Source organism: Elephas maximus, chromosome 6 (genome assembly GCF_024166365.1).
Source record: "Elephas maximus indicus isolate mEleMax1 chromosome 6, mEleMax1 primary haplotype, whole genome shotgun sequence".
Lineage (NCBI taxonomy): Eukaryota > Metazoa > Chordata > Mammalia > Proboscidea > Elephantidae > Elephas > Elephas maximus.
The window spans coordinates 39,315,213-39,327,905 of NC_064824.1; the positions used below are offsets into that span (position 1 = coordinate 39,315,213).

General features: G+C 37.0%; 1 protein-coding gene across 1 annotated transcript in view; it reads left to right on the plus strand.

The window, feature by feature from the left end:
* Positions 1 to 12,693, plus strand: part of ARHGAP15 (Rho GTPase activating protein 15) — a 710,489-nt gene that overhangs the window by 64,665 nt on the left and 633,131 nt on the right. Inside the window, exon 3 of the mRNA XM_049887125.1 lies at positions 9,907 to 9,975. Coding sequence (XP_049743082.1) covers positions 9,907 to 9,975 — 69 coding nt within the window. The remainder of the gene's footprint in view (positions 1 to 9,906; positions 9,976 to 12,693) is intronic.

Sequence of the window (12,693 nt, forward strand, 5' to 3'; positions counted from 1 at the left end):
TATGTTTGAGGCACTTGTTGCAACTATTATGTCAATCCATCTCCTTGACAGTTTCCCTCATTTTTGCTGACCCTCTCCTTTATCAACCATGATGTAGTTTTCTAGTTATTGATATTCCTGATGATGTGTCCAAAGTAAGCAAGCCAAAGTCTCACCATCCTCACTTCTAAGGAATATTCTGGTTGCATATCTTCTAAGACTTATTTGTTCATTCTTCTGGAAGTCCACGGTATATACAAAATGTGTAATACCCTACATCTAATACCAGTGGTAGTCTTATGGGTAGAGTAGAATATTTATGTGTCTATTTTCCCTCCTATCTTCTCATTATATCGATTTAAAAACTTATGGCTAAACACAGGTGATCCCACAGAGAAAAAAACAAGGCAAACTAAACATTAAGGCAATACGCGAATGCATTTCACATGGAAAAATGGGCAAATATTTTCTCCCCTAGACCTCTCTGCATTTCTAGGTCCTGGTAGTTCTTATGCTATGAGCAAGTGCAAAGGCTGAAATTGTGATGTGTCCAGCTTCCATATGAAGGGCAACTCTCACTCTGAGAAAATTATTTGAGAGAAACATTGTACTGAAAGCATCTGAGAAAGAAATGAGAGAACTAAAGAAAGTAGTATTCAGCAGTAAACAAGGAAACGTGGATGCTATATATAAGTAATTTTTATTTAAATTGGAATGTCACTAGGCAGCCTTATTTTTTCTTGGAAGAACACATGTGTTTAGGAATAGACAAAGGAAAAATTTTAAGGCATTAGAGTCACTCCAGCAAGTGCTTCCCTTTGCTATCTAAGAGACAGGAAAATTAAGCTGAATTTAACTCAAGTAGACTTACCCTGGGATGGAGTGGCTGGTGAGCCCTGCAGGTGACACAGATGCTGACTGAAGAATATTCAACAAATAAAGAAAAAAATGCTGATAAACAAACTTTATATACATCCTCAAGAAGGTTTTTAAATCATTTCCTTTTGTTTTTGCCGGGGATAAAAGATACTAGTGAGTGTCAGATTTCTGACTGACAGTATACAACCAAAGGAGGCCTAGGAAAGACTCAGAAAATTAAAATAAAACAAAAAAAATGTTATTTGGTTATTGATGCCCACTATGGTAGTTAAATGATACTGTAAAAAGAGAGGAAAGCATAAATACTAAACAATTTACTTGATGTACATTAAGAAGGAACAAAAAAGAAGAACTTGGTCTTTTTTTTTTTTTTTAGTTTATGTAATCACCTCCCATTAAACCATTGCCATAAAGTCAATTCTGACTCATAGCAACCCTCTAGGACAGAATAGAATATCATTGCTGATGTCAAACGAATCTTGGCTGAAAGCAGAGAACACCAGAAAGACGTTTACTTGTGTTTTATTGAATAAGTAACAAGTTATTTATATTCAATAATGAGTAATTATTGAATCTTACTCATTACATGGACTGTGTGGATCATAACAAATTACAGATAACATTTCGAAGAGTGGGAATTCCAAAACACTTAATAACACTCATGAGGAACCTGTACATAGACCAAGAAGCAGTCGTTTGAGCAGAACAAAACAGGGAGATACTGCATGGGATAAGAACAGGAAAGGTGTGAGTCAGGGTTCAATTCTTTCCCCATACCTATTCTATCTGTATACTGAGCAAATCATTCGGGAAGCTGGGCTATATGAAGAATGTGGCATCAGGATTGGAGGAAGACTCATTGGCAACCTGCTATATGCAGATGACATAAACTTGCTTGCTGAAAGCGAAGAGGATTTGAGGCATTTACTGATGAAGAGCAAAGATCACAGCCTTCAGTATGGATTACACCTCAACAGAAAGAAAATAAAAATCCTGATAACTGGACCAATAAGCAACATCATGATGAACAGAGAAAAGCTTGAAATTGTCAAGGATTTCATTTTACTTGGACCCACGATCAACACGCATGGAAGCAGCAGTCAAGAAATTAAATGATGTATTGCATGGTGCAAATCTGCTGCAAAAGACCTCTTTAAAGTGTTAAAAAGCAAAAATGTCACTTTGAGGACTAAGGTGCACCTGGGCCAAGCCATGGTATTTTCAATTGCCTCATAAGCATGTGAAAGCTGGACAGTGAATAGGGAAGACTGAAGAAGAGCTGATGCCTTTAAATTATAGTGTTGGCAAAGAATATTGAATATACCATGGACTACAAGAAGAACAAACAAATCTGTCTTGGAAGAAGTTCACCCAGAATGTTCCTAAGAAGCCAGGATGGCGAGATTTCGTCTCCTATACTTTGGACATATTATTAGGAGGGCCAAGTCCCTGAAGAAAGACATCATACTTGGTGAAATAGAGGGTCAGAGAGAAAGAGGAAGACCCTCAACAAGAAGAATTGACACAATGGTTACAACAATGGCCTCAAACACAATAATGATTGTGAAGATGGTGCAGGACCAGGAATTGTTTCATTTTGTTAATTTTTTTTTTTTTTTAGGGTCACTATAAATTGGAACCAACTCAAGAACACCTAACAACAACAAAAGGACTATACAAAGATACATTTAGATAGTAGTAGAATAATTGTGAGACATGGATAAATTTTATATTTGTCCACATAGAGGTAAAATTACAAGATTAACTGCTTGGTAAAGTCCCCAATCTTAACGTTCCTTTTTTTTTTTTTTTTTTTCCAAAAGCAGTTACCTACCACATAAAAAAAAAAAAAAAAAACCACATACACGTGGTTAAAAAGATAGCTGCCAGATTTTGCTTATTATTTTAAACAACGAAATTGTTGCTTGCATATTAAATATTGACCAAGTCTCCGTATTAAAAAAAGGAAAATAACCACCAAGTTTCCTTAATTTTTGTAAAAAAAAAAATAGCTTTAAGAAAAAAAAAATTGGCAAAACAAATGAAAATTTGAATACAAGAATTGGGATACACCAAAAAAAAATTTGAGAAACTGTGAAGATAGAAACTCAACCACAGATTTCTTTCTTTTTTTTCATCCAAGTATCGAGGGAGGTTGCTAATAGGAGGTATGCCTCAAAAAATGTACGTCTGTGAAAATGTTGGAACAAACTAATGCTTTTCTTCAAGTGATTTTATTTCAGCTCTAAGCCACAAGATATAAACTTTCATCAAAAATGGTAATCTATTTAAAATCAGAGCTATGTGGAATGTTTCATGTTTATGTATAACTTTCATAGTAGGCCCTCCTACACCAGGAAAATAATATCTCCAAATTCTGTTATTTTTATAGTGTGTAATATATCAAGTACTAATCCCACCCATCAGATTTATATTCTTTAAATAGATAAAAATGAAAAAAGAATGGAAGAAAAACTGAAGACGTTTTGAAAATTGATTTTTTAATTCCTCTTTTTGGAGGATAAGACATCTGAAAAAAACATAATCATGATACATATTCTAATAAGAACAAAGGGGAACTTAAAGGAAAATCTACATTGCACGTTCTGTATATTTTTCCTTTCTGCTTTGCTCCATTAGAAAACTAAAGTACCTGGAGAAGGAGGATGGGCAAGAGTGGAAGAGGGGAGAGTGATGGGTAGAGAGAAAGAAAGAAGAGCTCATTGATTTGATCTAAAAGTGTTCCAGGGATATAGATTAGTCAGATATTGGATTCAAAGGCATCTAAGCCAGAAGGCAATTATATTTGGGGTTTTTTCAATGGAAGCAACAAATCATTCCTTTTTACAGGATATGAAGATACTACAAAAAGATGGGATCATTGAGAAAAAGACTGCAAAAAAAAAAAAAAAAATGAGATCTGACATTTTTTTTCCCTCCCCAAAAGAAGAGTTACCACCAACTGAAATGTTTTTTAGGAAAGATTGGTTGCTTCAGATGCAAAATACCGTGATAGAAAAACACTTGAAGACACAATTGCTTTACCCCAAAAGGAACTGTTATGTGACATTTTTAATAAATAGGCCAGAGAAACTTTAAATTGTTCAGGCCTCATTTTGGTAACATATTGGAACTAAATGGAAAAGCAGTAATTCTCAAAACTTTCAAATGGGAAGCGTAAAATGATATTGCAATTTCATAACTTAAGAATATGACAACTAGCAAAAAAATGACGTTATGAATATTTAGTAGTTAATAGGCCTACATACATGTTCATTCTGTTTAGAAGGAAGATCTATATACTTTTGAAAAATATTCGGAAACAGGAAAGCAAACAATATCAAAATCGTATTTTTAAGGCTTCTTTAGAAGAAATCCTTCTATAATTCAGAGAACATTATTTATTAAAATAAAATTGTGCCAAGCTCTTGTTAATATATTGCTGCTGCTTGAGTTTTTCAAATTCAGTAATTAATTACGGATGCTTGCAAAACTGAAAAGGACCTAAGATCAAATAATGGGCTCCACAGTTGCCAGTACTCTGAAGCTTAAGCCTAGAAGCAATTTGCTGGGGGCAAATGTAGTTTGTTTTGTTTCATGTCATTTCTGAAATTCTTGAGAAAAAAATCAGGACTGTCAAATACAAAATACCCTCTTTGTAATACTGAGATATTTTATAATATTAACACACAAGTATATTTTGAACACCTACCTTTAGAGACTACTGACATGCGAGTGTACAAAATGTGAAATGTTTTCCAGTTAAAAATGAGTGGTTCTAATGTCTTCAGCCAAAAATATTTCTCGAGGGTGATTTTTACAATATAACAATTTGCAAAATTATCTGATGATAACAATCAACCATTGATAACCACTTAAGTAAGTGTTACAAGCTTTTCTGTTACTTGCACTGTGGTTTCTGTTATTTGTGCTGTGGCTTAGGAGAACCTTTTTCCCTTCAAATTTTTCTCATGCGATTTTGGTCAACCTCAAGTTGTCTTTATAATTATTATTTGAATTAAGTATATCCTGCAAAGAAAACTCACTTGAAATACCTTCACTCTTCTTAACACCCACGTGAGATAATTTAGCAATTTGGGAGCTAGAATTTCCTAAATTCATAAGTCTCAGTCAGTATAACCTGATTTGGTATGTTGGCATGTATTTCTCGGGCTGATGCTTTACTGAGAAGAGCATTAAAGCAAAAGACAGGTGATAAGGGTTCTATCTTTTCAGCTTCTTCATAACTTGTTTGAACATGATAGATTGGCTAGCTTATTGATTTAGGAATGACCAGCAATATTACTTCCCCTAAAGGAATATTAAGATGATTCATAACAGATTCGAAACATGATTTTAACTGCCTGTATAAACGTGTACAAACTTATAAGTTGGATGCACTTCAATTTTCTCCCTTGGAAATATCCCCTCTATGTACACAGGGAACTTAAATTTGTACTTCCCCCCAAATTTAGTGACTTTGTGTATATACATTTATATTGCTGGAGAAACACTCCCGTGTAGTTGCTGAGGATTTAGGTCTGGGTTAGCATGGCACCCATGTTTTTTCCTAGATGTGGATTTTCAAGGTTACTTAATTAAACTGTGTTTTCATTTTTGCATTAGTTACGTTAATACACACAAAACACTTAGAACAGCACCTGGCAAATAGTAAGTACTCGATGAATGTTAGATAGTATTATCATTGCATCATTTCTCTATCTGAATTCTTGTTTATACCATGTACTTAGTAATTCCCTTCAAGAAGGAAATAGGCATGTGCTCAGTAAATGGTCCTTTCCGCTCCTTTGCCTTTACATTAAAATTTATTTCCTAAATGCCTGTCATGGACTTACTATGTTTGCGTGCTTTTTTCCCCCATTTCATATAGGACATATTACTTATTTAATTATATTATTTACACTTAAATCTTTATTTTAAAAGAAAATGAGCTCATATCCCTTCAGTATGAGCTTTTTTCCTATTTAACCATAAGATTATGTAAATACCAAAATAAAAACACATATCAGATAAACTAATCTCATGCGCCCCTGACAATATGTACATAAATTACTGTGAAATGAAATATAGCCTTAAAGGAAATCTTTCTATAGCTGTATGGAAGAGATCATGTAGAGGATGGTGGGCCATTCTGCCCATCAAAATCTAGTAGAGGGCATGAACTTGGCCATGGAAGAAATGAGAAGACTGACACAGGGGAATGTCTAGGTGCCCAGGCACCAATGTTGTGGAGATATTGACTGGCTAATACTTTCTCTAACATTTAAAGCTTCAGATGCTTCACATGCTGGGAGAACGCCTTTCACCCCAAGACTGGGAATCCAGCAAGGCTTCAAGGAAATAAAACAAGGAAACCCCTCTACTCCAGAAATCTTCTGCCCTTGTAGTTGAACATAAACCATATATATTAAATGATCAGAGGACATTGTAAACACATGAGTAGTAGTATCTCATTATAAGACTTTGTTGTAGGTGCCGTTGAGTTGGTTCTGACTCTTAGTGACCCTATATGACAAAGCAAAACGTTGCCCGGTCCTGCATCATAATCACAATCATTGTGCTTGAGCCCGTACTTGGAGCCACTGTGTTCATCCATCTCATTGAGGGTCTTTCTCTTTTTGCTGACCCTCTACTTTACCAAGCATGATGTTCTTCTCCAACAACTGGTCCTTCCTGATAACATGTCCAAAGTACATGAGATGAAGTCTGGCTGTCCTTGTTTCTAAGGAACATTCTGGCTGTATTTCTTCCAAGACAGATTTGTTCATTCTTCTGGCAATCCATTGTATATTCAATACTCTTTGCCAACATCGTAATTCAAATGCACCGATTCTTCTTCAATCCTCTTCTTTATAGGATTAAAAACAAAAAAATGATTGCCGTCAAGTCTGTTCTGACTCATAGTGACCCTGTAGGACAGAATAGCACTGCCCCATAGGGTTTCCAAGGAGCAGCTGGATTAGTGAATTCTAAATGTCTAACAATATAAAATAAATTCCTAGTTCCTCAAGAGGTTTAAATACCAAATATTTATACACTGAATATGCATGCACATATCCCTTCAATGTGACTTTTTTCCTATTAAATCATAAGATTATGTAAATAACAAAATAAAAATATTTATCAGCTAAAATAATCTTAAGTGCCCCTGACAATATGTACGTACGCAAACTATATACTCCGACTACAGGACTGGGAAGAAGTTGAAATTTCAATAAATAAAAGGTAGGAAGTCCTGGTTTCTAGGATCACTCTCCCATCAACTAACTATTCTGCTTCTCAGTCTCCTAATGCCTAAGACCTTTCACTTCCACGTTAACTAAGCATCAACTACCAAAAACCAAAACCAAACCTGTTGCCATCTAGTCTACTCCGACTCATAGTGACAGAGAAGAACTGCTCCACAGGGTTTCCAAAGAGCACCTGGTGGATTTGAACTGCTGACCTTTTGGTTAGCAGCCCTTAACCACCATTCCATCAGGGTTTCCACCATCAACCAAGGTTATCTTATTTAGGTTAATGCTTGTTATTGTTAGTTGCCATGGAGTTGATTCCCACTCATGGTGACCCCATGTGTTACAGAGTAGAACTGCTCCATAGGGATTTCTTCGATGTAATCTTAACGGAAGTATCCCCAGGCCCAGGCCCTTTGTTACACAATACCGCTGGTTGGATTCGAAGTGTCAATTTAGGTTAGCAGTGGAGAGCAAGCCATTTGCACCTTTAAAATTCTCCAAGAAATAGGCAATTATTTCTCACTTACATTACATAACAGTCAGAAGGAAGTCTTCTACAGGAACTCTCTGTACTATTTCTGCAAATTTTTTGTAAATATAAAATTACTCCAAAATAAAACATTTTCTAAAAAAAAAAAAAGTTTTTTTTTTTTTTTTTTTTTTTTTTACCTGTTTGTCTTTTCCACAAAGTCATACAGGGGCGTGGGCTCTTTTCATGTTTCAAGCCTTCTCCAGTGCTTACTCCCAGCCAGCACAAAAGGACGAGAACACTGAAGGAAAATTCTCACTAGGTAACAGCCTTGGCGAGGGAGTGGTTCGTGTCGTTTCTGCTCTCATTCCATTGGCCCGAACTAGTCACATGACCATTCCTAACTTCAGTGCAGGCTGAGACATGTAGTCTAGATACGTGCCCAGGGAAGAGAGGACAGAATTTTGGTGAGCAACCAGTGGACTCTGCCACAGTCCTCCCTCCCGTTCATCGTAGATCAGTTTGCACCTGTCTTCCAACACTAAGAATCCATCCACCCGCTTCCAGTTACAGCATACAGCTCAATCCCAGAATCTCTAGCAATAAATGGCTCTCTCCATCTGGCCTAGATCCCTGCCCGTGGTCCAGTGTTTTAGACCTTGAAATATAAGCTTTCTGTTCCAATTTCCCCACTGCATCCAATAGACAGTGGTGGAGCAAGAATTTGGCAACAGAAATATTGATTAATTAATTAATACTTCTTAACTGATAACAGAAAGAATGGCAAACAGACATATGTCAATGGACCAAAACAATGATTTAGTTCTGGTGAGAAGGTCATTTGAGTCTCCTGGCCTGGCAATGGGGACAGTCCCTGTCTCTGCCTTCTGGGAAGATTCCACGTATTCATTGCCCTCCAGGGCTTCTGGCTCCACTTGCTGGGGGCTGTTCCTTCTCCACTATCCTCCAGAGGCCACGTCTGAAGTGGGCACTGGGGAGGATGTCCTCCATGGATATAGTACTGCCTCATATCCCACTTTGTGTGGAGCAAATATGAGGTTCAAGGGTTGTTCATAGTCAGAGGTTTCTGAGGCCAGCTTTCTGGATTCTATGGTAATATAATTCCTTCAAAATTGATCTAAATCCTTCAATCAGTTACATGTGCCAGTAACCACAGTCAAACACAGCCAAAGCTCTTTTCTGGACATAACACTCAACATGCTTTATTTCTTTGTTTCCTCATACACTCTTCTTTCTCTCTCCTATTCCTCTTTCTTTCTTTTTCCTTCAGGTAAAATACTAGAAAATTCCTGTTTAATATAATAGTATTATTACTAAGAGCTTCTGTTTAAGTTTTCAAACTGTATGAGATTTAAGTATAGATTCTCTGTTTTCTTATAGAACCTGCCTATAGCACTACTTTAGGAGGAAGAATAATACAACATTTATTTGTTTCAAAAGTGGTGGTAGAGTGATTTTTGTGTATTTACATAAATCTGGTTCTGAAAAGCTGAGCTCACATGATAAACACAAAATGTTTCAATATTAAGTATTTTCCAGTTACTACTATAACAAATCACCGCCCCCCCCCCAAAAAAAGGTGTAAAATAACCATTTTTATTATGCTTATAGAATCTGGTCAAAAAAATTTTTTTCAGATAAAGCACAGTAGGAACATCTTGTCTCTACTGCACAATATTGGGGGCAGTTGCTGGGAAGACTTGAAGGGGGTGACTCAATGGTTGGCAATAATCAGGAGGTCTTTTCACTCACCTGTCTGGTGGTTGGTGCTGGCTGTCTGCTGAAACATTAGCTTGTTTGTCAGCCAGAAAACTTATGAGGACTCTCCCTGTGGTCACTCTCTGTGAGGTAATTTGGATTTCCTCACAGCATGTTGACTGGATTATAAGGGTAAGCATTCCAAGAAAAGGGGAAAGTGTGTGGCATTTTTATGATTAAACTCAGAAAGTGATATACTGTCACTTCCACCATACCTTTTGATTGAAGCAACCATAAAGGTCTGCTCTGGGTAAAAAGGAAAGAAAATAGACTCATCCCTTGATGGGAGAAGAATTGAGGGAAAAGCATATGTGACCTGAGATACTGTTACAGCCATCTTTGGGTACACATTTTATTCAGGTAAGCCAATGTCCAAAACATTTACTTCTCATTTTTTATTGACCTTATTTATCTACTTGAATGAACCAGAATATGATTATTTTAATACACATTCTTGCTGAATTGAGCTCTTTTAAAATATGTAAATCCTTATTTTTTAAAGGAAAATGATAAAAAAAATATTAAATATAGATATTTCTACAGATATCCCGGCACAGAAGAAATCTTTCACAGCATGTCTTGAAAGATATCATCCCTCCGTTGGAACAATTGGTAAGTGATTATTTCACTTCAGTGTTGCATTACTTATCTATTGCTACACAACAAATTACTCCAAAACTTAGTAGCTTAAAACAACACATATTATTATCTCATGTTTCTGTGTATCAGAAATCTGGGCATAGCTTAGCAAGATCCTCTCACTCAGAGTCTCAAGTCTCTTTAAAGGCTGCAATCAAAGTGTCAGCCAGAACCGAGGTCACATCTGAAGGCTTGAATGAGGAAGGATCTGCTTCCAAGCTCACTTATGTGGTTGTTCACAGTATTCAGTTTCTTGAAGGTTGTCAGCCAGAGGCTGTCCTCAGTTCTTCACTGGATGTTGGCCAGAGGCCACCCTCAGTTCCTTGCCTTGGGGACCTACTCAACATGGCAGCTTACTTCATTAAAGTGTGCAAGCTGAGAAGGCAATTGAATGAGTCTGCTAAACAAGACCAAAATCACAATCTCTTGTAATCTATCATAGAACTGGTATCCAAAAACTTTACCACATTTTATTGGTCAGAATCCAGGCACTAAATCCAACCCAAACTCAAGGGCAGAAGATTATACAAGGGTATGAATAACATAAAGGGGCCATCATTGGGCCTACAACAAATACTGACACAGGGTTGTTTTTTGTTTTTTTTTTAATTAATTTTTATTTGCTTTAAGTGAAAGTTTACAAACCAAGTAGTCTTGCATACAAAAATTTATATACACCTTGCTATACATTCCTAATTGTTCTCCCCCTAATGAGACAGCACATTCCTTCCCTCCACTTTCTCTCCTTGTGTTCATTCAGCCATCTTCTGGCCCCCTCTGCCCTCTCATCTTCCCTCCAGATGGGAGATACCAACATAGTCTTATGTGTCTACTTGATCCAAGAAGCTCGTTCTTCACCAGTATCATTTTCCATCCCCATAGTCCAGTCCAATCCCTGTCTGAAGAGCTGGCTTTGGGAATGGTTCCTGTCTTGGGCTAACAGAAGGTCCAGGGACCATGACCTCCAGGGTCCTTCTAGTCTCAGTCAGACCATTAAGTCTGGTCTTATGAGAATTTTATTTGTGTGTGAGAATTTGGAGTCTGCATCCCACTGCTCTCCCGATCCCTCAGGAGTTCTCTGTTGTGTTCCCTGTCAGAGCAGTCATCGGTTGTAGCCAGGCACCATCTAGTTCTTCTGGTCTCAGGTTGAAGTAGTCTCTGGTTTTTGTGGCTCTTTCTGTCTCTTGGGCTCGTGATCACCTTGTGTCTTTGGTGTTTATTCTCCTTTGCTCCAGGTGAGTTGAGACCAGTTGATGTATCTTAGATAGCCGCTTGCTAGCACTTAAGACCCCAGACATCACTCTCCAAATGGGATGCAGAATGTTTTCTTAATAAATTTTATTATGCCAATTGACTTAGATGTCCCCTGAAACCGTGCCCCCAAACCCCTGCCCCTGCTACCCTGGCCTTTGAAGCGTTCAGTTTATTCAGGAAACTTCTTTGTTTTTGGTTTAGTCCAGTTGAGTTGACCTCTCCTGGACTGTGTGTTGTCTTTCCCTTCACCTAAAATAAAACTTACCTACTACCTGACTAGTGAAAACTCCTCTCCCTCCCTCCCCCATCTCGTAACCATCAAAGAATATTTTCTTCTGTGTTTAAACTGTTTCTCCATTTCTTATAACAGTGGTCCTACATAACATTTGTCCTTTTGCAACTGACTAATTTCACTTGGCATAATGTCTTTCAGATTCCTCCGTGTTATGAAATGTTTCATAGATTCATCATTGTGCTTTATCGATGCATAGTATTCCATTGTGTGAATATACCATAATTTATTTGTCCATTCATCCATTGATGGGCACCTTGGTTGCTTCTATCTTTTTGCTGTTGTAAACTGTGCTTCAGTGAACATGGGTGTGCATCTATCTGTTTGTGTAAAGGTTCTTATTTCTCTAGGATATATTCCAAGGTTGCTAACTAGTATGGTAGTTCTATTTCTAGTTTTTTAAAGGAAGCAACAAATCGTTTTCCAAAGTGATTGTACCATTTTACATTCCCACCAGCAGTGTAGAGCTGTTCCAGTCTCTCCACAACCTCTCCAACATTTATTATTTTGTGTTTTTTGGATTAATGCCAGCCTTGTTGGAGTGAAATAGAATCTCATCATAGTTTTGATTTGCATTTCTCTAATGGCTAATGATTGTGAGCATTTCCTCATGTATCTGTTAGCTACTTGAATATTTTCTTTAGTCAAGTGCCTGGTGCTATCTTTTGCCCATATTTTAATTGGCTTATTTGTCTTTTTGTAGTTGAGTTTTTGCAGTATCATGTAGATATTAGAGATCAGGTGCTGATCGGAAATGTCATAACTAAAAACTTTTTACCAGTCTGTAGGTAGTCTTTTTACTCTTTTGGTGAAGTCTTTGGGTGAGCATAGGTGTTTGATTTTTAGGAGCTACCAGTTATCTGGTTCCTCTTCTGCATTGTTACTGATGTTTTATATACTGTTTATGCCATGTATTAGGGCTTCTAGCATTGTCCCTACTTTTTCTTTCATGATCTTTATCATTATATTTAGGTCTTTGATCCATTTTGAGTTAGTTTTTGTGCATGGTGTGAGTTATGGGTCTTGTTTCATTTTCTTGCTGATGGATATCCAGTTATGCCAGCACTATTTGTTAAAAAGGCTGTCTTTTTCCCAATTAACTGACTTTGGGACTTTGTCAAATATCAGCTGCTCATATGTGGATG